General features: G+C 56.9%; 8 protein-coding genes across 8 annotated transcripts; all 8 read left to right on the top strand.

Annotated features, from left to right (window-relative positions):
* Positions 1-70: 70 nt before the first annotated feature.
* On the top strand, positions 71-2,464 carry JKF63_04112 (uncharacterized protein; the record flags this gene model as incomplete). The annotated part of the gene is made up of 1 exon (XM_067900105.1): positions 71-2,464. One exon carries the CDS (start codon positions 71-73, stop codon positions 2,462-2,464), a length of 2,394 nt encoding a protein of 797 aa, XP_067756289.1.
* A 1,035-nt stretch (positions 2,465-3,499) lies between these two features.
* On the top strand, positions 3,500-6,553 carry JKF63_04111 (uncharacterized protein; the record flags this gene model as incomplete). The annotated part of the gene is made up of 1 exon (XM_067900104.1): positions 3,500-6,553. One exon carries the CDS (start codon positions 3,500-3,502, stop codon positions 6,551-6,553), a length of 3,054 nt encoding a protein of 1,017 aa, XP_067756288.1.
* A 1,108-nt stretch (positions 6,554-7,661) lies between these two features.
* On the top strand, positions 7,662-8,930 carry JKF63_04110 (uncharacterized protein; the record flags this gene model as incomplete). Its single annotated transcript, XM_067900103.1, has 1 exon — positions 7,662-8,930. One exon carries the CDS (start codon positions 7,662-7,664, stop codon positions 8,928-8,930), a length of 1,269 nt encoding a protein of 422 aa, XP_067756287.1.
* Positions 8,931-9,404: 474 nt separating this feature from the next.
* JKF63_04109 (uncharacterized protein) lies at positions 9,405-12,692 on the top strand (the record flags this gene model as incomplete). Its single annotated transcript, XM_067900102.1, has 1 exon — positions 9,405-12,692. The coding sequence occupies one exon, from the start codon at positions 9,405-9,407 to the stop codon at positions 12,690-12,692; it is 3,288 nt and encodes a 1,095-aa protein (XP_067756286.1).
* Positions 12,693-13,422: 730 nt separating this feature from the next.
* JKF63_04108 (uncharacterized protein) lies at positions 13,423-14,484 on the top strand (the record flags this gene model as incomplete). Its single annotated transcript, XM_067900101.1, has 1 exon — positions 13,423-14,484. The coding sequence occupies one exon, from the start codon at positions 13,423-13,425 to the stop codon at positions 14,482-14,484; it is 1,062 nt and encodes a 353-aa protein (XP_067756285.1).
* Positions 14,485-17,468: 2,984 nt separating this feature from the next.
* Positions 17,469-17,975, top strand: JKF63_04107 (uncharacterized protein; the record flags this gene model as incomplete). The annotated part of the gene is made up of 1 exon (XM_067900100.1): positions 17,469-17,975. One exon carries the CDS (start codon positions 17,469-17,471, stop codon positions 17,973-17,975), a length of 507 nt encoding a protein of 168 aa, XP_067756284.1.
* Positions 17,976-19,640: 1,665 nt separating this feature from the next.
* Positions 19,641-20,189, top strand: JKF63_04106 (uncharacterized protein; the record flags this gene model as incomplete). Its single annotated transcript, XM_067900099.1, has 1 exon — positions 19,641-20,189. The coding sequence occupies one exon, from the start codon at positions 19,641-19,643 to the stop codon at positions 20,187-20,189; it is 549 nt and encodes a 182-aa protein (XP_067756283.1).
* A 1,468-nt stretch (positions 20,190-21,657) lies between these two features.
* Positions 21,658-22,719, top strand: JKF63_04105 (uncharacterized protein; the record flags this gene model as incomplete). Its single annotated transcript, XM_067900098.1, has 1 exon — positions 21,658-22,719. One exon carries the CDS (start codon positions 21,658-21,660, stop codon positions 22,717-22,719), a length of 1,062 nt encoding a protein of 353 aa, XP_067756282.1.
* Positions 22,720-24,247: the final 1,528 nt, after the last annotated feature.

Below are 24,247 nucleotides of genomic sequence, written 5' to 3'. Positions count from 1 at the left end.
CGACACACAAGACAATTTTTTTTTACCTCCTGTAAGAGTGGTGCCGCGCACTGGGCAGAGAAAGGGATAAATGCTGAGCATTGTGTCCATTGGCACCGTGGTGCCAAGCTCGACTCACTATGGCACTATGTTAGGGAAGCCGATCATCTATCCCGACGGCTACACGATTGAGCGCTTCGTCTTCTCGTCGTCAAAGGCGGCCGCCCAAGGGTCAAAACCTGCTTTCATCTACAAAGCGCCGTCCGATGCATCAGTGGCAACGACAAAGGAGGAGCTGTACTTCACCGCAACCATTCGCTGGGTACAGGAGCAACCCACCTTCACTATCACCCGCAGCGACAATCCTGCATGGAAGCTATACCACGACACCAAGTCCCCCACAACCGCCTGGCGCAAAGCGTTCGAGGACGCAGCCAAGGACTTCCCTGACCGACAAGCGGAGCTGTTAGTGCCAACCGACTCCAAGTCGAAGGTGCAAGTGAATGGAATTCGGCTGTACGGTCTACACTTGAAGGAGGTTCACGACGAGCTGGTAACGTTGCCGGGTGGTCAAAGGGCTTTTGATGCTGCCGCCGCCGCGGCTTCTGCTGCTGCAGCCCAGGCGCCGTTGGTTGTAACCGCTGTCGCGGAGGAATTGGACGCACGCAGCACGAGTCTTCTTTCCTCTCCTGATCCTCAGTCCCAGTCCCAGTCCCAGTCGAAGACAAAGCGCGGTCGCACTGTATCGCCAATGCCTAAAGTCTCCCCAAAGGCGTTCGCCGAGAAGCCTAACAGTACACGTTCTAGCAAGAGACAACGCACTCCCAGCTGTCGGGCCTCGCTGGACAAGGATGCATCGCAGGCAGCCTCCACAGCTAGTCTGGTCGTCCTATCCCCCGCCGACCACCCTCCCACCAAAGATGGTGCGGCAAAAGCTCCAGCAAAGAAGCCGCAACCCCGCAAGCAGAAGGGTGCCGGCAAGGCCGCCGCCGCCATCACGACAGAGTCTACGGCCGCAGTGTCCGGAGATACGGCGGCGAGCACGACTGTTGCCCCCGTAAAGAGGCGGCGCACATCCAGCAAAACCGTAAATCCAAAGATTGCGTTGTCATCGGTGGCCCCTGTTGCTCCGTGCCCCCGCTGCGGTTTGAGCGGTACCGCATTTTGCGCCGCGACTGGGCATCCGCATCTGCCTCCGCCGTGTACCACATGCGGGCTCTCGACTTCATTCTGCCCGGTGACAGGTCAAGCGCACACTGGGACGGCACAGCGCGAAAACCGCCAGCGAGGGGAGGTTCACCTGCCCGGTGTAGCCCGAAAGCCTCGGCGACTCGTGTCAAAGCGGCTTCCGGAGATTCAAGAAGCAGCTGATGCCAGTGCCGAGGTGACGGAGGTGGCAGTGATCTCAACGCAAGACGGCAGCGGCAGTGCTGCTGATTCAGAGAAAAGAGCAGAAACAACTAAGAAGCCCCGCCGGAAGCGTCTGCGAGCTGGGAACGAGGCTAAACAGGTGCTTGAAGACGGTGTCGATGTGCCTGCCGACGGTACGGCGGAGAAGCCTGCTCGCGTTCGCCGCATACGCAAGACGACGGGCGGGGCCGTTGCCGCCGCGCCGTCTTCAGAACCGCAGGTAGCAGACAACGAAGCCATCAAGGCTGATACCGGAATCGACTCTTCTACCACCATAGTAGTGGTAGAGGCACCGCCTGCTCCAGAGGAAGAGCAAGAATACAAGTACCCCCCGCTGCGCCCTCCTCTCACCATCCGCGAACACCACAAAGCTGCCCAACTTCTGCAAGAGAGCTGGAAGGAGCAGTACGGAGATGGTCCAATACTGCCGGCAGCGGTGGCTGCAGTACCGCTCCCACTCGTACCGGCAAAGCGCGTTGCAGCGGCCGGACCAAATCGCCGGCAGAGAGGGCGAAGTGGGGTTGCCAATGGAGGCGCCGGCGGCGGCGAAGAGGGTAAGCAATCAGACGACGACAATGGCGACGGAGGCGAAGATGAGACCGATGGTGCACGCGCGCAGGGGGGCGACGACAATGCTGACAGGGAAGCCTGCAAAAACGGGCTTCGCAACACCGCTGGTAGTCCCACGCTGACCACTGCTGCACCACTGCCGACGCCAACGATGGTGCACCCTCTGGAAGTGACGCAACTGGCCACCAGTGTTGCCGGCAAGCGACTTTCGCGGTTCTTGGTGCAGTATACAAGCGAACGCACCCTGTTCGACCTGTTGAAGAACTCAGCCGCTGCAGACGGTGGTGCAGGCAAAAAGGCTTCGAAGCCGCTCACTCAGAAGGTATCGGCGGGCGGTGACGCAGTTGGTGGTGCAGAGAGTGACAGGGAGGCACACACGACAAGGGGGGATGACGGTCCCGAGCCTACTGTGGATACGCCTGACGCATCACTGGCAGAGGAGGAGCGTCAAGGGTCAGCTACGCGTGGGACAGACGTTGACGACGGTGCGGTGACACAAGAATAAGGCCACCCTCTGTGTGACGCCGAGCAGCACCATTAAAAACCAAGGGAAAAATGAGCCGAGAAAGACTGGGCAGTCAGTGGGAAACAAACAGAGAGTGAGGAAGAAGACGGGCGGAGGTGGTCGAGCTGCGCGTTGGACAGTCTGTGTGTATTCCAAACGCTGAGTACTGTGTGCACTTCTGATGGAAAAAATCACAAGGGGTGACACCCACCCACCCACAATGAGGCGCACAGGAGCCGCGTTAACTCTCACCAGCATGCAGGATCCTGGCTAGTTGAGTACTCTTTTTTTTTCCATCGGCTGATATCAAATACACACAGACAAGCATGTGCAGGTGCAGGAGCACATTACCAGGCACACGTACACACACACACACACATATATACAGGCGTATCAAACACGGTGGCTTGCACTCTTCATAGGACAGGAGTGGGGCGCTAAGACTGCAAGTTTTTTTGGGCAGCACCACTGGGTGGTCTCTGCGCACGTAAGCACACATCTCAGTCATAAAATGGAAGGCTGGATGCAAGTTTCAAGGGCGCGCACCACCTCACTCCCTTCTTGCTTTGCGCTCACACTAGTCGGTCGTGAGATTGTATTTCGTCCTTGCCGTTGTAAAACCCCTACACGCTGGTGCACTCTCCCGTCTCGATGATGGACAGGAAAGGTCTGTGTGTGTGTGTGTGTGTGCTCGCCTCTTCGGTTTTTGTTTACTGACAAACACATTAGGCAAAGGGAGACAGGAAAACATAATAAGGGGGCACGAAACTGTGGAAGGGATATGCCAGACGCTGTGTAGTCGCTCAGGCGTCTCCCTGCCCTCCTTCCCTCCCCCCCTCCCCCCGCACAACTCGCCTGGCGCTCACATCACTGTCTACCCCCCCCCCCTTCCTGCACGCCCTGTCTCCTTGCCAAAGCTCAGATCGTGCCACGTGCGTCGTGTCACGCATCCCATCGCACACATACGCACGCATACAAAAATTGCCCCTGCTCTTCATCCTCTCTCGACTCTGCCTCGATCCCCCTTTTTCCTCCATGCGAGGCTTTTTGTCGCGCAGCGCATGCCGCCTTGCCTCTCTCCGTGACGGGAAGCGGTTGGCTGATGTCTATCATCTTCTCATCACCAAGAAACCAGTTGAGTATGACTACGTCGCGATCGACGTGAACTCCTTTGTTGGTGGCGCTATGCGCATCACGAAGAGCCTGTCACCAGAGCAGCGACGTCATAAGGAGGCTTCACGGCATGTACTTAACTCCATCATGCAGATTCTGCGCCGCGTGGTGTGCCGGCACTCTCTTCTCCTGGCCTTTGACGGCCCGGACACCTTAGCAAAGGCGTATAGGCTCCGTACCACGCTGTCGACACGGCGACTAGACGCGCAAACACAACGTCTCCCTGGTGGACTGTTGATGCGCGCAGTGGAGGATCGCATAGTCAAGGCGTTACCGTTGGGGCGCGGACTGATTCCTGGCGAAGTGGTCGTCTCCGGCGTCAACGTGGAGGGCCCAGCGGAGCGAAAGGTAACGGCATGGGCTCTCGACTTGGCATGCCGCGACGGGGCGCGGCACACGACCAAGTCTATTTGCTTCATCGGCGCAGGGGAACTGTGGATGAACATCCTCGCCCTCACGCCGTACTTCCGGGGTACGAGCATCTTGCACGGGTCATCCGACTTGCGCCATGTGAAACTGAACGACACCCTGGAGTGGCTTGATTTTGGCGAAGACATACTGACCGCTGATACGCGAATCGTCACGGCAGCCCGGACAGACGCACTGCTCTTGTATCTGCTGTGCCACGGCTGCTCCGCAACAGAACTCTCGCCGGTGTCCGGCTCCAATTTGGGGGTTCTCATGTCAGCATATCACGCTCGACGTCGCGAGGCTGCTGCAGCCTCCGATGCGGCTACTGGAGCGCCGAATTTCCAGCTCGTCCGTGAGCAGCCGGGTGGACGTCTAGAGCTTGACATGCAGGCTCTCTACCTTCTGTTTGTGGCAGAAAAGGACACGCCCGCAGCGATCCAGTCGATGGCGGTGCGCGTCGCGCCGGTGGTGAGCGGTGATCCATGCGCGACGCCGCTGCCGGTCTTCTCTGATTTCTCTCGCACGCTAGGTGGCCTTGCATCCAAGGTGTCAGTGCCTGACGCCAACGTCGCCGACGTGGTGTACGCCAGCTATCTCAGTCACTTGCTCAACTCCCATCATCTCTTCTGCCATGGGGAAATTCTTGGCAGGTCGCGCGTGCCGGCGTACATCGAGGCGGAGGTGAGGATGGGCAGCCACGTCCGCAGCGGCGCCGCGGATGTTCGCGCTAGTGTTGTCAATGTTGGTGATTGGTCTCGCTTCCTGCTGCGCTGTCTCGAACGTGGAGGACGCTACGCTCTTGGAAGTGACGCAGGCGTCGAGTTACGTTACACCACCTCGAACTGCACCCCACCCGACGCGACGGACGCCAGCGCACCGCCGTCGGCAGCCAGCGCTGGAACTAAACCAGCGAACGCCGACCTACGAAGCGACAGCGCCGCAGGACCTTTGGGCGCCGTTGCGCCAGACAGGCCCCCGTACTACCCTTTCTGGTCTCCCGCGCAGCCGCTGACCGCAGCCGAGTACAGTATCCTCAGCACTCCGAATACAGGTCTCCTCGACCCTCTACTACTCGATTACGTGCCAGGGGCCTCGCCAGCACTGCGCTCCGAGCTTCCGCGGACACTCACGTCAGCGCAGGCGGACCTCCAAGAACTTCGGAGCTCACTCCAGCACTTCTTTGCGCACGCGGCAGCTGATCGGCCTCACCCCTCGCTGTGCCTGGCACCATCCTATCATTGGAGTCAAGCCGAAAAGAGCAAAACGTGGTCAATGCGATACGTGGACTTGGGTGTGGTTGCAAAGCGGCGGGGCATCCGCCACGCCCGCGGCCTCCTGGCTGGAATAGGCATGGAGCAGCAGGAGTCGAACGAGGGGGTGGTAGTCTTCGACACAGAATTACAGGCGTGGTCTTCGCAGTTCCGCAGCTCCGCTCTTCTCACCTCGCCGGAGCAACTCCACGCACAGCAAGAGCATGTGCGTGTGTGCGGGGAATCGTCGTCGTCCTCCTTGGCGGCCGTGACTGTCGCATCCACGGATGCGACCGAGGCGCCGACGCTGAAGGTGCTCACCTGGAATGTCATGTTCGATCGGTACAGCAACCAACCTACTCCACTCGGCATGCCGGGCATCGACTGGTGCAGCGCGCAGCGATATCCAGTGCTGGCAAAGCTTATCGACGCCGAGAACGCGGACGTGGTGGGGATGCAGGAGGTGGAGCGGCCGTTTGCCGAATACCTCGCGGCGCAGCCATGGTGCCGGGAGCGGTACATCATGTCCTGCAGCCCCCAGAGCCCCATTTTAGATCCGTGGGGCGTTCTTCTCCTTGTGCGCCGCGGCGGACGGTGGCCGCTGCAGCAGCTCAAACACTTGAACGTGCCAGCGTGGTCAGGCCACGTCTCGCTCATGCCGGTGGCCACACTAGATTTGAGTACCGCCACCGCCGCCGCCCAGAGCGATGTCGGTCTCACCAAGACTGACAGCTCAGCGAGAAGGGAGGGCAAGAGCAAGCATGCAGTCTTTCCGCGCGTCGTGAACGTGTGCTCTGTGCACTTGCTCGCACCTTTTGTAAAGGCGAACGAGGTGGCCCGCACGGGCCAAGATCAAGCTCTGCGTCACGCGTTGACGCGGCAGCTGCATGGGGACACGCTTGTCATGGGCGACTTCAACGACTGGCCTAGCAATGAGTTCCTCATGCCGCCGGAAACGCGGTACGTCGAGTGCTGGCCGATCATTCACCCAAATGACTACGGCAAAACCATGGACGAGTCAAACACGTTCTGCAAGCTGAAAATTGAAGAGATCTTCTTTGGCCGCTCCGACAAACTGTTTCTCCGGACAGGCACTGCCACCCTCTCCAGTCACACCCACGGCGTGCTGAAGCCGGTGGAAGCTCACCTGGTGGGAACGCGGAGCGTCAATGTCGAAAATGGCAATCAAGAGGCACCAGCGTATCTGTTTCCATCGGATCACTACGGTGTCAGCATGCAGTTCCAGGTTCTGTGACGGGCATGATCCGCGGGCATACATAGATATGCATGTGTGCTTGTCTCTACGAAGGGGCGGGGTTGCTTTCTTTTCTTCGTCTGGTAGTTTCTGCTCTTTTCTGCTCCACCTCCCGTTGGCTGAGCGCACGCGATGGTGTGGTAGTAGGTGGTGAAGGCTCGGGGCGGGGGGGGGGGGAGGGTGCGTCACCGTGTGCATAATCGTTACAGTGTCGTTTGTGTGTTATGATTGATGTTGAGGGTTTCATGTCTGCGGTACCTGCGCGCACGCGGACACGCACATACACACACACACACACAGAGTTGAAGAAAAGGAAGAACAACGATGGGGATGCGAACATCACCACATAAGCAGCGCGCGTATGCGCAACCCCCCCCCCTCCCCCGCATCTTAAAAAGAAGCGGAAAGGGGTGCGACATGGCAAAAATTGGGATGGATAACGTGCCTGTCGAGGCACTATTGTGTGTGTGTGTGTGCGGTGGAGGAATCACGGCGACAGAAGAGTGAAAGGACCCCCCCCCCCCACACACACACACCACCTTGTTCACACCGCTGCTCATTCCACAAACACTTCCTTGCGTTCCTCAGCTGCATTCATCCAGGCTCCCTCTTTTGGCACCCAACCTCCCTCCCTTCCCACCTCCTCAAACTCACAATCTTTTCGCTCACTCTCTGCATTTGTGTGTTCACGCAAGAGAGGAACGCATCGGAAGCTCCGACACCACATCTCATCAGAGATCAGCACACTCGACAACTCAAGAATACACCGCGCCCCTCTGTGTGTGTGTGTGTGTGTAAATATATATATATATATATATACGGGCGAGAGAGAGGGTGTAGGGGGGAGAGGGGTAAGTAGGCCCTTTCACATCAGCTCATCATCCGCAGCACAATCGTTATAACAATTGCGATCAGAACGGAACGAACCGAGAGTAGTGGAAGCTTTAGACGGTATGCGGCTTTCCAGGGGGAGGGGGAGGGTAACGATCTTTTAGCACTCACTTTTGGTTCTACACCGCCCGCGTACTTTCCGCTTTACATTTTTTGCTTCATGGTGGCGCTCCCCTCCCACACTTGACTCCTGAAGCGCTAAACTGCACAACATCAGATGCGCGGCGCCTCCTTGCCTCTTCTTTCTGCCGTTGGTGCAGTGCGGCACGTGGCTGCCTGCGGTACGAGCGGCAGCCGCACAGCTCCAGCACCTCAGTACTACCCATTGTCCACCCTCGTGCGCGGCGGTAGCCTCTCTCTCCGTGGTGTGGTATACCGTAGCAGCAGCAATCGTGTCTACGCCCACGTCCCACTACGGGCGAGCTGCCGGTGCTTATCGGCCTCTGCAAGGCGTCTGGCACCCGAAGTGCGTACAGGAGGAGACGGGGAGGACCCTTTCGCCTTTGAGTTCGACCCCATGGCCGGCGTGCGGCACGATGCAGCTGTGGAAACTGCGAAGAAAAGCTTCGAGTCGATTGTGGAGGAGGTAGCACCACCGAACGCACCCGCAGATGCGCTCGCGAAGATTCGCAGCTACCTAAAGCAGCACCCTGTCGACACGCTCATCCTTCATGCCGAAGTGCAGATCACACACATCGAGAATCCCGACACCGGCGTTGAGGAGCGCGTGCACCTTAGCCCGATGGGCATCAAGGACGCGCTGGAGCAGGCACAGCTGCGCAAGATGAATCTGGTTCAAATGGGTTCTCGAGGGGACGACCTCGCCTTCTGTCGCATCCGCCGAGAACAGCCATGGGTCTGGAAGCTGGTGCAACCCGAGATGGACCTTGTCGCTGGGTTGACCGGCACACCAGCGACGGATGCTGCGGTGGAGGGCCAAAAGCAGGGGGAGCATCAGCTGCACGGCAGCGGCAGCGGAGAAGGCCATGCCGACCGTCCGCGCCAGTACATCGGGAAAACGAAGGAGCTGGTCGATCACGCCTTCCGAGATGCCGTTGACGCACACTTCATTGGCTGGCGAAGTAAGAAAATCGTCCAGGATATCGGCAAAGGGCACCCCGTCAAACTCACTATACGCGACTTTCAGAGCCCAGAGGCGGCTATTCATAAGTTGCGTGAGATGAGCAACGCAGTGAAGTCGTACGCGGAGGAGAGACATATTTATCACCACTTCACCAGCATTGTCGCGAACGACAGGGAGGCCAGCCTGACTCTCTCACCACCGACGGCGAACAAATCGGGCACCATATCCAAAACAGTGAAACACCCGTCCGAAAAAGACTGGGTGCACGCACTCAAGAGGATGGAGGACTCGTGCCACAAGACGGGGCGGAGCGGGACGTACATGAAGTCCAACAAGCTGAAGATGCGCAACGTCGGGCCTACAACGTACCGCGTGGATAAGTATGGCCGCCGCGTAGACTAGGAAAGAAAACTCCAATAAAAACAAGCGTTACGGCAACGAAACGAGTCAGAAAAAATAGGCAGTCACATATGTGCGCGCATCGTTGTGTCCACGACGGGGATGGGGCTCATCATGCGTGTCCCCCACCGCCTGATGTCGGATCCCCTTCATCCTCGTTTTTTTATGAGTGTGGGGCGCAGCTCTTGCTAATATACACACACACATCTATACTCCCTTGTCTCCCCCACCACTGCGCTTCCATACCCCCCCCCCCACCACCAACACCACCCTTTGGAACATTTTTTTGATTTTCTATTTGTTGTCCATGAGTTTCATGCAACACAACCGAAGAGTGCGCATCCTCCTTGTAGCAACAACCCCAGGTGTACGTTAAAGCATTCTTATAGCAAAGCAAAATATTAGGAAAGCTCTTTTCCCCCTTCCCCTCCGCCTAATCCGCACCGATTGCACGAACGCAGTGGTCTCGTTACCAATATGCCCCAACTCACCTCTTCCACCGCAGCGCCGACCGGGGCGGGAAGCGCTAGTGAGACAGCTCTTACAGCGTTGCCACCAGCCTCGACAGCGGTTTTGATCGCGCCTCAGCAAACGACGACTGCGGTGAAGGCACCGGCGCCCGTCGTGCGTCGAGGCCGTGGCACTTTCAAGCACCAGCTTCGCACGGAGGAGATGGAGCGGCAGTACGCGTTGGGGGCGACGGCAGCGTCGGCCAACGCCGCCGCTGCACTTGGGCGTGCCGAAGAGGCAAGTACCGCCTTTACCGCTGCTACGACACATGTTGTGTTGCCTTCGTCGATGCTGGGATCGAGGGCCACCAAGCCGGCGACAGAGGAGGAGGAGATTGCAGCGCAGTTCGCGCATCTGAAAAAAGGCAAGGATATCCCTCTCAACATGATACCGGGTCAGGCGGCAAGCAGCGTTGCCGCCGCTGCTGCTGCTGCCGCCGCCGCCGCCGCGAGCGCTGGAAGTCCAATGTCCGTGACCGCTCGACTTATTGCCGCAGCGGAAGCTCGTGCAGCCGCGCCGCGCACGCACTTTGGCGTCTTCGAGAACAACGCCACCGACACAGCGCGTCAGTTGCTCTTCCGTGGTGAGAAGCGGCGGCGCTACTGCGTCATCATTGGTGATTTGCAAAACACCACGCGCCAGGTCACGCTGAAGCTATTTGGCCACAAAGGTGCCAAACCCTTCAAGTTGCAGAACAAGTTGATCCGCCTAGTAAACTTGTCGATCGGTAAACCGCGGCGTGGTACGCTCCAATGGCGCGAGGCACACGGGCTGCTCGACGATGACGAGGACGGCGCCAACGAATCAGAGGAAAAACTCTCAGATAGCGACGAGGAGCAGGAGGAGGGACAGCAGCGTGAGCTGGACCAGGAGGCGGTGGACAGGGGCTCGAACGGTGCCCTCTACGACGCTGATGACATGGATAGAGACCGCGAGGATGCTGCTGCCGCGGCCGTTGCGTCTGTGACAGACGAAACGGACAAGGGAGGGCGTGCAACGTCGGCGGCGGAGGCGCAGGGCCACGACACGATCTCTACTGCAGCTGCAGCTGTTTCGAGCACGCCCACCGGCTACACTCCGTCTGCGCAGGCAATTGACGCCACGCAGACGGCCGAAGAGCGCGCCTTTCAGAATCAAACGCACGCGGCGGCCGGCTTCGATGTGGAGGAGGTCCTCCCATCCTCTTCGTCTTGCTCTTCCTGCGAAGGCGAAGGCGACGAAGCACGCCAGGAAGCGCGACGGCGGAAGTCGGCGGCACTGGCGGAGACAGTCGCCTCTATGGAACGCGCTGCCATGGCTGTGCCGATTCCAGGGAGTGACAGCGATGCTGCTGATGAGGATGAAGTGGTGAAGACGAAGGAGGCCACCGCTTTCCCTCTCGAGAGCAAAACCCCCTCCCCCCCTGCACCAGCACTGGCGTTGTCCGACGATGGTCTGGGCACACATGCTAAGGTGGGTGGAGGCGGTGGTGTTGGTAGCGTACCGACCGCTGCAACACACGCGGACCCCGCTGCTCCAGCCCCTCGTACGATCCCCGCCAAAGGTCCTGTCAGAGCAGAGAAACGCAATGCTGGCAATCCCGACCGCCACTCGAAGGGCGCCGATGCGGAAGGTGAGGACGTGGATCACTACCTGGACAACGACGACGAGGTAGTGCCGCTGACGGTGCAGCAAGCGGGGGCAGGGACCAGCGTCATGTATGAGACAAGCCTCGCAAACAGCCCAGTCTTGACGGCGAAGCGTTTTGCCTCGCTGCGCGACTATTTCTTGCGAGAGTTCCGCTTCCTGTTCAGCCTCGAGGATGTCCGCACGCAGAACGTGTCGGTCAAAATTAACCTCGGTGCTGCCTACTGCTGCCTCGCCCGTCAGGGCTCCTACTCCACCCCGCTGAAGCATGCCACTTTTGGAGAGTTTGTCGAGCGCATGAACACGGAGTCAATGCAGCTCTATTTTATCAAGGACTGCCCTGCCTGTGTGTCACGGGCGGTCGACATGGAGAGCGGCTCGCTACACTTCCCGGCCAGTTCGACGACAGTGAAGATCAACTTCTTCTCGAATGAGCGCCAGAGCCGCTCCATTGCTCGTGCGGTGTGGGACAGCGATGTGGACCAGTTTTGCCTGCTCGATGTCGAAAATATCGGCGTCACCTTCAACTGGTCCGTCTTTTCCCTTGACGAAACATTTGTGCGACGCAAGAACGAAGGACACACTGCGGAGACGGAGGGAAGAGGTAGCGGCAGTGCTGGCGCTGTCGGAGTGTCCAGCAGCAGTGCTAGTGCTCCAGCAGCCCCGGCGTCGAGTGCAGCGTTGGCGTCTTTGCCTGCGGATGCGGCTCCAGCACTTCCCCGACCGCCAGTGTCGGTGGCAACCGAGGCTCGAATGGGGCCGGCCCCTGTCGGCATTGGAATGGATCTCGACGATGCATTCCAAAAATCAAGGACGCCAGCTCCGAAGCAGAATGATGCATTGGATGAGGCAAGTGCGGAGGCGGCGCGGGCGATAGAGGAAGAGGCGAAAACCTCTCTCAAGGTGCCTATCGACGACGACGAGGATGACCTGGCGCGTAACAAAACTGTCGCGTACCCCTTCGAGGTTGAGCTCCGGGCCTACCGCCGCTGGAAGCAGCAGGGCGACAACCCCGCCGCGCCCCTCGCCAAGGCAATTCTGGAAGAGCTTTCCTTGGCAGAGCACAACTACCTCCTCCACGGCTCCACAGCCATGTACGAGCGCATGGATCTGACGAACGTCTGCGAAGTGGACTACGCCGCTGAAGATCTCAATGTGGAGAGCATCGTCGTCGAACACACGTCCCGCGTGAAGCCAGAGGGGACAGACCTTCTCGTGGATAACACAACGTCGCTCTTCATAGAGAACTTCGCGGCGGCACGTCAACTAAAGGAGAAGGTTTCGACCTACGGCCCTGTCAAGGTTGCGGCGATGCAGAACCCTAGCAACAACAACTTTATGCGAAGCCTCACGGCGATGCGCCGGGCTACCGGTCGTACCGGTGGCGCACGTGACGCATTACATTTAACCCCGGATGAAATGGAGGAGGTGCTGAAGCCGACATCGAAGTTGACATTCTTTCGCTCGCGCGGGTCGACGATTCACTGGAAGCTACGTCCCAACAGTAGCCTTGAGGAGAACATCGCCCCGATGACGGAGGCCCTCTCTTTCCTGCAGCAGGTGCTTCATACGGCAAATGAGATTGAGCGCAACTCAGCCCGCGGCGGTGCAGCTCCAGACGCCCTCTAGGGTTGCCAAGCACACCAGCACCGTACTTGCCTCAATCACGTGCGCATGTGCCCCTCCCCCCCCCTCCCATTCCTACCCTCAGGCATGCATGCTTGCATTCTGGGCAGTTTATTGTGATTAAAAAAAAAACGCGGTGTTTTTGAGTGCTTATCCATTCACTAACGTGCTCTTGGGTACTCTACCGTTAACGGTGTCGCGCGACTAGAGGATGTACGTTTGTTTGAGAAGGGGGGGGGAGACGGCGCCACAGGCCGAGCTGCTGAGATCCCCCCTTTCTCACGTGCATCCCCCTCTCCTCTCGCACATTGCTGCATTCTTTGGAACTGAACGTCTCGACAAAGTGAGATGGAGTTGCGCACTGGTCAGCTTGATGCTTCTCAAGTTCCTGCTCCTTTTGGGTGCTGAAGTACGGACAGGTGAGCAGAGGAGGAGGGGACGAGAACGGGCTTGGGGCTCTCTCGCACTCTCACCTACTGCCCTACTTTACTCATTCTACTCCTTCCTACGCACTGTCGGTGGTGATCCTTTTCTTTTTTTGTTTGTTTTACGGGGTTTTCCGTGACGCTGTCACATCTCCACACGCACGCACACAGAGCGTAGTATACACGCCACCTCCTCCTTTCTCACACTTTCGTCCTCAAACCTCCACTTCTTGAAGCATACCACCGCTCTTCTCTCTCCCCCCCCCCAACTTACCCTTTTTCTCTCTCCCTCTTTCTCGCTGCCGACAATGCTCAGCGATCCGCAGGCGTATATCGATCTCCAGACCCGTATTTCGACGGTGAAGGCCATCTTTGCGGAGGAGCTCTCCAAGGCTTTGAATCTCATCCGTGTGGAGTGCCCCATCCTCGCTCGTATTGGCGATGGCACACAGGACAACCTCTCCGGATGGGAGAAAGCTGTGCAGGTGCAGGTGAAGGAAATCCCGAAGGAGCGCTTTGAGGTGGTGCATTCGCTTGCTAAGTGGAAGCGCAAGATCCTCGGCGATCACAAATTTTCTGTCGGCCAGGGGATTCTCACCGACATGCGCGCGTTGCGCGTGGACGACACCCTGGATAATATCCACTCCGTCTACGTGGACCAGTGGGACTGGGAGCGTGTGATGCCTCCTGGAGACCGCTGCCTCGAATACCTGATGGCTACAGTCCGCTCCATCTACCAGGTCCTGCGCGAGACGGAGAAGCGTGTGTGTACCCAGTTCCCCGATATCACGCCCGTGCTGCCGGAGTCGATCAAGTTTCTGCACGCGGAGCAGCTGCTGAGCCGCTACCCGACTCTGGACCCTAAGGCACGTGAGCGAGAAGCCGTCAAGGAGTTTGGCGCAGTGTTTCTGATCGGCATCGGCGGCAAGCTGAGCCACGGCGACTACCACGACGTGCGTGCCCCGGACTACGATGACTGGTCGTCCCCGGTGTCCATCGACTCCTCCAAAATCGGCTTTCCGACCACCGACGCCGAGAAGCCCTCTGTGAACGCCATTACGTCTCTACGGGGCTTGAATGGTGATATCCTAGTGTACAACGCAGTTCTTGACGACGTGCTGGAGCTGAGCAGCATGGGCATCCGTGTCGACCAGGAAACGCTGCGCCGCCAACTGGATATCACTGACGACAATGACCGTCTCCAGCACTCATGGCACCAGCGCCTGTTGAACGGCGACCTGCCCCAAACCATCGGTGGCGGTATCGGCCAGAGCCGCATGACCATGTTCATGCTCCGAAAGAAACACATCGGCGAGGTGCAGTGCGGCGTGTGGCCTCAGGATATCGTGGAGAATTACTCAGTTCTGTAGAAGCAGTGAAGAAACAGCGCCATAATAAAGAGCTGTGCCCCTCCCTCACTCCCTCCCTCCCTCCCTCCCCCCTCTTCCTCTCTTACACATCAGGGCATTGTTCACTGTAAAAGCCGGACTTAAATGGACGGGAGGGGGGAGGGAGGGAGGGAGGCGCAGTCTTGCAAGTCAAACACCCGACACCGATCAACGTAAGCAGTGGTGTGAAAAGCCCAGGGATGCGCGCATGTATATAAGCGCGTCCGTGAGTGCCTTGTGTTTGTATATATATGTGTGTGTGTGTGTGTGTGTAGTGCTGTAAAAGAGGAGGATGAGGGGCAGATGAAGGGGTGCCCCTCTCCGGGCATGGATCACGCAGCACCGCAGCATATCAACTCACGAAAAAAAGAACGTGTGCAAACTCACTCACTCCCACTTCTGGAGAGGGGGGTGGTCGTTTAGGTGTTTTCACATCTGTTTTCTTTTATTGTTATAAAAACAGACCGACAAAAAAAAGCAGAAGTGGGGAAGAGGCGGCGGCGGCAGCAGCGGCTAAGCGAGGGGAGGGAGGATATATGAGGACGGAGAGTACCAGCGAGAAGACACAAACAATATCCCATATATATGCACATATATATAATGGCATGGTGCAAGGACAGATAAAGAAAAGAGGTCCAGCATTCAAAATCAGGGTGTCCCGTTGCGAACGCTATATGATCGACCTGAGGTCGATCCCCCCTCTCCCTCCGTCCCTCTCACCTCCTTCGTACCCCCCCCTCCTCCTGTCTTCATATCCGTGTCTGTGTGTGCGTGCTTTTAGTTCATCTTTTAAGTCTCCTTTTTTTTTGTGAGTGTATTAACGTCTCTTTCCTCCTTGTCCAGCCCACGCGGTCCTTCACCATACCCCCGCCTGCAGTACTCTACTCCTCCCAGCCTCCCCCTCTCTTGCCGCACACAAACACGCACACCCCGACAAGGCGCTGCAAAGCTGAAAAAAAACTCAGAAAAGAATTAAACAGATGTAGACGCCTTTCTTCTTTTCTGTGTGGACGTGTGCGCTTGTATGCCGAGGAAGGCGCTGCCGGGAGGCAAGAAGGGGTGGATGGAAGAGTAGCGGGAGAGGGGGGGGGAGAGGGTGGAGGAAATGTCTTCTGGCCCCCTCTTTGGTATCCTTTTCCTTTTCCTCATCCAGCTCCGCCCCAATATTCCCCGATGCGTCCACATGTTTCGTCTGTGTGCGTGCGCGCCGTGCAGGACGAGTTATCGTTTGCATTCCCTCTCTACCCCCTCTGGAGGTGTGAGGGGAGGGAGGGGGGGGAGGGAGGGGAGTGTTTGAGAGAGAGAGACACACACGCAGAAAGAGAACAGGCGGGGCTGTTTGGTGTCGTCAGTTTTTCCAGGGCTGTTTCTCTTTAAACAACGGTTACAGAAAAGACGCTGGGACACACACAGTTTAGCGTGGTGTCCGGGGCTTAGTATGCCCCTACTCTTCTGAGGAAGCCACGTAGCCTTCTGTCCGCCTCGCCAACGCCGTACCACGCTTGGTAGTGACGGGATGGTGTTGCATCGGAGCGACCTGCGGTAGCGTGTGCACATCTGTTCCACCCACAGAATGGGCAAGGGTATCGACATGACTCGCACGCGTCTCACTCAAACATCACTGCCCACTAGTAGGGGGAGACACCAGCTGACCCCTGAGATGCACCAGGTGGTGGCCGGCGTAATGGGAACGGCTGTGAGTTGGCCCGCAAAGCGGGGGTGGGGTGGGGTGGAGTGAGGGAGCATTGAGGCAGAAACCATGCTGAGAATCCCGGGTCGGCATCGCTGTAGCGCGTGCCAACGACTGCCTCGTGTACCACGAGATGGGCCTGTGGGAGGCCAGGCTTAGGGTGTGTGGTGTAAAAAAAAAAAGTGCAGATGACCTCACCAGTTGTTGTATGTCCGAACCGATGCGCTGTTATGGGAAATAAAGCATAAAAACATAAATGAAGAACCGAATGTAGAGCAGTTCGAAAAAAAAAAAGGAGTGCGGTGGGTTGAACTCGCACCCACTGACTCTCTTGCGCACCCAACCCCCATGGAACTCGTACCCTCCCCCGTTCTTTTTATTGACTTCCCCCTTTTGGTGCCTTTTTAAATATCTTTCCATACACCTCTACTTGGCCGCACATGCGTATATGTGTGCACGTGTTTGGGGGGGGGGATAGTGTGAGATGGTGGTTACTGGCCGTTGGTCTCACTACCTGAGCTGTTCTTCGCGCATGAATAAAAACCGATTCCTAGTCGCTGTGATGGGAGGTGTGTGTGTGTGTGCATGGAACACTTTATCAGGGTGTTTCGGCCAGCGGCGTTGTGACGTCCCCACTTTACCGTTGGCTCTGGGAAACACTGCTTTCATCGCCCCGTCCCGCTTCACTTTGCACCCCTTCGACGAATAGGGGATTCGACGGCGGTGCTCACTTATTGAGGCGCCCTGCTGCAGTGATGCCAATGAAGAGAATGTAAGACGGCTAGGCAGAGGGCAGAGCTGGGGTAGCGATGTCCACACATATATATGCTCACACACACACACACACACACATGAGCGGAGCGGCGGGGGGGGGGGCGGGGACGCGTCGTGCGCGACGCTTTATGAACTTTCGAACTCTCGCAGTGTTGAGCACACCGATTGGTGTATCCTTGGTCTTTCTTCGTGCCTCTTTCTCTGGTCACCTCTGGCACAACGCTCGCTTCTAAGCGACGCGCTGGGCCTAAAAACACCATGCCGTAACTACTCTTTTCATGCCTCTCCTTTCCTTTTCCTGAACGCACATAAAACGCAGTGTAACTCCTTTTACATTTTAGCTCCGTTATCCCCCCCCCCTTTCATCCATCCACGATCTCTCTCTACATATATATATATATATATATATTGCGCTAACTAGGCTTTCTCCGTTTGCGCCTGAACTGCCGAGCACTACTCTCCCCTTTCTCTCTCTCTCTCGTGTTTTTTTTTTTCGAGAGCCATGTCCATCTACGACTTCAAGGTGAACGATGGCGACCATCAACCGTATGATCTTACACAGCACAAGGGCCACCCGGTTCTCATTTACAACGTAGCCAGCAAGTGCGGCTACACCAAGGGTGGGTACGAGACGGCCACGACTCTGTACAACAAGTACAAGGATCGCGGCTTCACGGTGTTGGCGTTCCCGTGCAACCAGTTCGGTGGTCAGGAACCTGGCACCGAGGCGGAGGTGAAGGAGTTCGCCTGCACACGGTTCAAAGCGGAGTTCCCCATCATGGAGAAGGTCAAGGTCAACGGCGAGAACGAGCACCCGCTGTACAAGTACTTGAAGGGGACGTGCAAAGGTATCCTCGGCACGACGGCGGTGAAGTGGAACTTCACATCTTTCCTGGTGGACCAGGACGGTCGTGCCGTGCACCGCTTCTCACCTGGCGCAAGCGTGGAGGAAATCGAGAAGCACCTGCTGCCGTTGCTTGAGGCGACGACGTCTACGTCGAGCGGATAACCGTCGAACGTGGGCGAATCGAAGAGTTTCGGGGTTCGTGATGGGTAGAGATTAGAGAGAGGTGCAATGAGCATCTCAAGCGCTGCAACGCTCCATCTACTTATTCTAATCTTAGCCGTCAAAGGAATCTTAGCAGGGGAGGGGGCTCCGCGCAGTTGCACTCGGCTGTGAAGCCGTCTTTACTACCTACATAAAGACGCACGCTGCCCCCTCTTGTCCACTACCACCACTCACCCCCTCTACTATTTTCGAGTGCCGATTTATCATCATGTTTGTTGCTCTTTATACGCTTCTCAACTCACACAATTTCTGTGGATCTTCCTATTTAATGCTTTTACGAAGATCCTCGAAGCCCCCCGTGAATATGGTGAGAAGAGTTGTTGCACCCCGTGTGTGTGTGTGTGTGTGTGTGTGTTTGCCCGTGTGTCGCTCGCGTTTGTTTCCCCCTCCTCCCACTCTGTACGCCATATGGATGATCGCGTATGTGCTGTGGCAATTCAATCTCCACCACCGGCGGCTCTGTGCGTTCACGTTCGTCTTCTCCGTCCTCTTTTTTCATTCCGATGCCTCCTGATAACATGGTTCTGCACGATGCGCAACAAGCGCGGATGTGCGGCGCTGTTGGCATGCGTTCCTCAAAACGTTTGCCTGCTTTTGCACTTGTGGGTGAGTGAAGATGAACCGGCAGAGCGGAGGCGAATGGGCGTGGGCGCGGGAGTCGTGGCATCTGGTGTCGGTGTGTTGTCTCGTGCTCAGTTCATATCTATATTTTTGCGTGTATGTCGGCGCGTAGTGTAGCGCGACTGGGGGACAGCCCGCGTAGTGGGGGAGTGAACTTACACACGCTACACACCCGTTTCCACCAAGTGCACGTCTCACCTCATCGTCTTCTTCAAACCGAACCCCGTTTTATTCCCGTATTCACACGCACCCGTATGTGTGCGTTTTCTTTCTCTACATTTGTGTCAATTTTCAGTTCTGCGCTCTGTCAAACATTCATTTGTGTGTGTGTGTGTGCGCGCGTGAGTTTGCCGTCCCTGGCTTCCTTTTTTTCAGTGTACCCCCCCCCCCTCCCCCCCTCCCCCTTACCCTCCTCCCGCGCACTTTTTCATCGTTCCGCAGTACATTGACGGTCCCGGGCGCGCACACACACGCACACATATACATACATATATATATATATATTCATATATATGCATGCATGCAGACAGATTCCTCTGGTAGTTTGTGGACGTGGGGATTTCTTCTCACGTAGTACGAGGAACGGTGTACTTCTGGCCTGCGACACGACACAACCCCCGAACACGACACTTACATTCTAGCTGTTGTTTCATCCCTGTAACCTCCCCCCCCTGTGCATGGCTATCGTCTTACCCGTCTACAATCCGCTCCTCTCGTGTTGAACGTGTGTCTATTCGACGGTGCTACACCTTCTTCCCTCTCCCCTCAACCCTACGTCACTGTTCACTCCATTTGTGTGCCTACCGGTGGCCCACACGCGTACACACACGCACATACACACATTGTCATATATCGATGCACCTCTATTGTCACGTTCATCGAACCATCGAGTGAGTCGCGCTGGATGCGACTTGGTATCGACGAACGTAAAATCTTTCGTGTCATCTCTGTCACTGCAGTCCCCCTTTTTTTTTCGTCTTTGACATGCCGCGTTTCTCCCCTTTTCGATGCGCCGCTGGTGCCGCAGCGTCATCGTCCATCTACGACTTCAAGGTGAACGGTGGCGACCATCAACCGTATGATCTTACACAGCACAAGGGCCACCCGGTTCTCATTTACAACGTAGCCAGCAAGTGCGGCTACACCAAGGGTGGGTACGAGACGGCCACGACTCTGTACAACAAGTACAAGGATCGCGGCTTCACGGTGTTGGCGTTCCCGTGCAACCAGTTCGGTGGTCAGGAACCTGGCACCGAGGCGGAGGTGAAGGAGTTCGCCTGCACACGGTTCAAAGCGGAGTTCCCCATCATGGAGAAGGTCAAGGTCAACGGCGAGAACGAGCACCCGCTGTACAAGTACTTGAAGGGGACGTGCAAAGGTATCCTCGGCACGACGGCGGTGAAGTGGAACTTCACATCATTCCTGGTGGACCAGGACGGTCGTGCCGTGCACCGCTTCTCACCTGGCGCAAGCGTGGAGGAAATCGAGAAGCACCTGCTGCCGTTGCTTGAGGCGACGACCTCAAAGATTTAACGAGTACGCAGCGTATAGTTCCAGAGCGAGCTGAGTGTTCAGATTTCGCTCCGTGGCACCTTCCATTTGATGTGTGTGTGTGTTGAAGGGAAGGAGGAAATCTTGTTTCAAAAAAAACTTTTCGTGGGTGTGTCCTACGCACGCACCGCGCACCCCGGCTATGACCTCCGGGCAAAGCGGGAGAAGGGAGTCCGTCACTTGCTCTGCGCCCCTCCGTTCGTCTCCCCTCCCCTTCGTCACGTTGTTCCCCCCAAAAATATTATTAAACAACTCACCTCCATATATAGTGTCCTGCTTTCAAATAGTGGCTCGTAGCGGATTGGCTTTCCAGTGGAGGTTGCACACACAGACACATACGCACTTAACCGCCAACCGTGTGACGTCGTCGTGCATGGTTTCTGCTCTGTATGGCTTGCCCTTCCGGCTGCCTTCCTCCCCCTGGAGCTAACACAGAGAGAGACCTGAATGGAGGCAGCGTTATGGAGAGTAGGGAGGGGTGTGTGAGGGCTCAGGGGACCAACGGCCAAGCCAGAGCGTACGCAACCCCACTTATTATGTTCCAAGCATCACAATAACGAAGGGAAAAGGAAAAAAAAAACGAAACAGAACGCGTGCCCGGCGCTCTAATTTTTTGTTATTCCCCTGCATCACGGAACGCAAGAAGTCCCTCGTTTGTTCACTTGTTTAATGTTTTGCTCGCACTTCGTGACGCCGTCCTCTCTGCTCCCCCCTCTCCCCCCACAATCGACCCTTTTCGCTTCATTCACCCAACGGGAATGGTGCTCGGTCGCGTCGTGCAGGGGAAGATCTCTGCTTTGCTCACCCATGTTTCTCGTTTGTTCTCTGCCTCTTGTGCCAAGCCAGCGCATGCTCAGACGCGTCTTGCCTCCCTCCAGGGGAAAAAAATGCGTCCAGAAAGAAGTAAATGAAGGCAATGGAGTGGGACGCGCGCGCGGCCCTCGCTGATTTTGTTTTCTGCGCGTGTGTGTGGGTATGCTCAGGTGACAGGAAGTAGCGATAAGCTGGAGGTTGGAACGGGGTGGGGTTCCTACAGAGCAGTGCCACCTGCTCATCTTTCTGACTCTTCATGCGATCTGGCTTGGTGTGCCTTGTGAGCCTGTGCCATGAGGTTGACACTTATAGTGCCATAGGCTTTTTTTTTGATGTTGCATTTTCTCTCCTCTCCTGTATGCCTGTTTCTCTCAGGAGCAAATTACTGCCCTCCCCCCCCCCCCCCGCCCCATCCCACTGTACCCTCATTCACACACGTGCACACACGAAAAGGAATACACTACTGTGTTGTAAGTGACGTGCGATACAGCGACTCACAGTCGCACACACGTACAGCGTCGGCGAGTAGCAGTGCGTGTAGTCTGCCGTTATCCCTCCTCCCTACCTTTCTTTGTCATTTTACATTAGCCCCCCTCCCTCCCCCCACTTCCCCCCGCCACGCACACGTAAGGCAGCAATGAGTGCTGGTGACTACGCTACCTCAGCCCTAGGAATGCACTCGGCATCTACCCTCAACCGGACGCTGTGCTCAGACACCTCGGCCGGGCGGAAAGAATCCCTGGAACAGACGTGGTCCCGCTTTGAGACATTGGCGCAGACCGAAGGCGTTGTTGTCGAGGAATCGGACCATAATTCAAGAAAGACCATCTATGATTTTCAGGTCCTGAACTGCTACCAAGAGCTATACGACCTTAGTCAGCACAGGGGCTCAGTTGTGCTCATCTGCAATGTGGCAAGCGAGTGCAAGGATTACACTGAATCCGGTTACACAACCCTGGTGAGGCTCTTCCGCAAGCATCGTCGTGAGGGATTCGTCGTTCTGGCGTTTCCGTCCGACGAGTTTGGCAACGGAGAGCCGGGCAACGAGGAGGAGATTGCAGAGAACATCTCCTGCTTGTACCCGAACATCGGCGAGGTGGAATTCCCCATTATGGCCAAGTCGGAGATGAACGGCAACCATGAGCTGCCGCTGTTCGGATTTCTGAAGAGGCGCATCCGTGGCACGCTGGGTCAGAGCGCTGTGCGGTGGAACTTCACCTGCTTTCTCGTCGATCAGAAAGGCGCACCGTACGCTAGGTTTGAGCCTGGTGCCAGCATGGCAGAAATCGATGCTCGTATTGAAGAACTGCTTCACCCGACACCGCCTCGGGTGCCCATGCCGCACCTACATGCCGCGGATTTGTCTTCTCAAGCGGTGACGTCTTCGGCGGAGAACGGGCTTGGTGTCTGCAGTGTCGTTCACACGTCCTCTCTCAACGAGCATAACGGCTGCGGCACGCCTTCAACGTCGGGCTGGACGCACTCTGAGTTCCCTGTCGTCGTCTCAACCACCAACATGACACGCCAAGACAGCCCAATGGCTTCGGAGGACGTAAAGTTGAACCCCGACTCCTTCGCCAATCAGACCTCTTTAAGTATGCTTAATGCGACACGAGCTACGGTGGAGGGTTACGATTCCATGGGTTCCTCCACGCTCCTGCACGATGCGACGGCAGCAGGGGCGCAGCAGCCACAGTGAGTTGCGTCTTACCTCGGTTCACACGAGGCACGTTCACGTTTCCCGCCCCCCCCCCCTCCCCCTCCCCTCCCCTCTTCTCCATCTCGCTGGTCTTTGTATCTGTGTGGGTGTCTTCATCCTGTCGAGGCTAAGACAGCTACTTCGACATTTGTTCTCTTCGGTGTCCCCGCCTCTTCCCCCCTCTTTCCCGTGCTCTTCTGTCGTTGGTGTCGGGTTGTACCATCATTTTTATCTGCCTGGCCCCCCCCCACCCGCCCCCCACCCCATCCCTCAATCCTGTTCGGATTTCCTGTAGTGCTCTCGTCAGTGTTCATCTCCTTTCAAGTGCTCTCTCAGGCAAAGCATCTGCCACGTGAACACCCCTCTCCTCTTCTTTCCCCCTCGTCACGTATCATCTTTGAAGAGAACTACAGTGGCTGACATGCGCTGGTGGTGCTCGATTCGTTGTGTGTGAATTAACTCTCTGCACTGGAGTGCTAACGGAGTTGGCGGATGGGGACGTGACAGAGGGCGGGGGACGAAGTAGCCCCGATAAACACACACAGGTACTTGCCAGCACGTAGACCCTCCCCCAACCCCCTCCCGCTCCGCCCCGGCATTGCTCTCCTCATTTTATTTTTTTTCCTTTTTGTTTTCCGTGACTTCGTCGTTGTGCCCCCCTCTCACACGCAGCAGCTAACATTGTACACAAAACACAATGTTTTTTTCCTCCTTTCGTTGTTGATTGTCGTTGCTGTGATTGTTCTCAACCCGCCCCCTCCCCTTTCCGGCATATAAAGCATGTGTTTAACTTCACCTTCCTACTTCCTCCCCACACCCTAAGCCCGGCCTCCCACAGGCCCATCTCGTGGTACACGAGGCAGTCGTTGGCACGCGCTACAGCGATGCCGACCCGGGATTCTCAGCATGGTTTCTGCCTCAATGCTCCCTCACTCCACCCCACCCCACCCCCGCTTTGCGGGCCAACTCACAGCCGTTCCCATTACGCCGGCCACCACCTGGTGCATCTCAGGGGTCAGCTGGTGTCTCCCCCTACTAGTGGGCAGTGATGTTTGAGTGAGACGCGTGCGAGTCATGTCGATACCCTTGCCCATTCTGTGGGTGGAACAGACGTGCACACGCTACCGCAGGTCGCTCCGATGCAACACCATCCCGTCACTACCAAGCGTGGTACGGCGTTGGCGAGGCGGACAGGAGGCTACGTGGCTTCCTCAGAAGAGTAGGGGCATATTAAGCCCCGGACACCACGCTAAACTGTGTGTGTCCCAGCGTCTTTTCTGTAACCGTTGTTTAAAGAGAAACAGCCCTGGAAAAATTGACGACACCAAACAGCCCCGCCTGTTCTCTTTCTGCGTGTGTCTCTCTCTCTCTCAAACACTTCCCTCCCTCCCCCTCCCCCCCCCCCCTCACACGTGTTTTCTGTTGCCGTAGAGAGACCCCATGTGTACCTCCTGCTTTCAGTAAGTGTCGATTTCGATACGCTTCGGGAATTGTCTGCAGGCGGTTGCATGTGTGTTTGTGTGTTGTT

The sequence above is a fragment of the Porcisia hertigi genome, chromosome 26 (genome assembly GCF_017918235.1).
Source record: "Porcisia hertigi strain C119 chromosome 26, whole genome shotgun sequence".
NCBI lineage: Eukaryota > Euglenozoa > Kinetoplastea > Trypanosomatida > Trypanosomatidae > Porcisia > Porcisia hertigi.
Note: the sequence above shows the minus strand (reverse complement) of the source record. Positions and strands in the feature narration are given on the sequence as shown.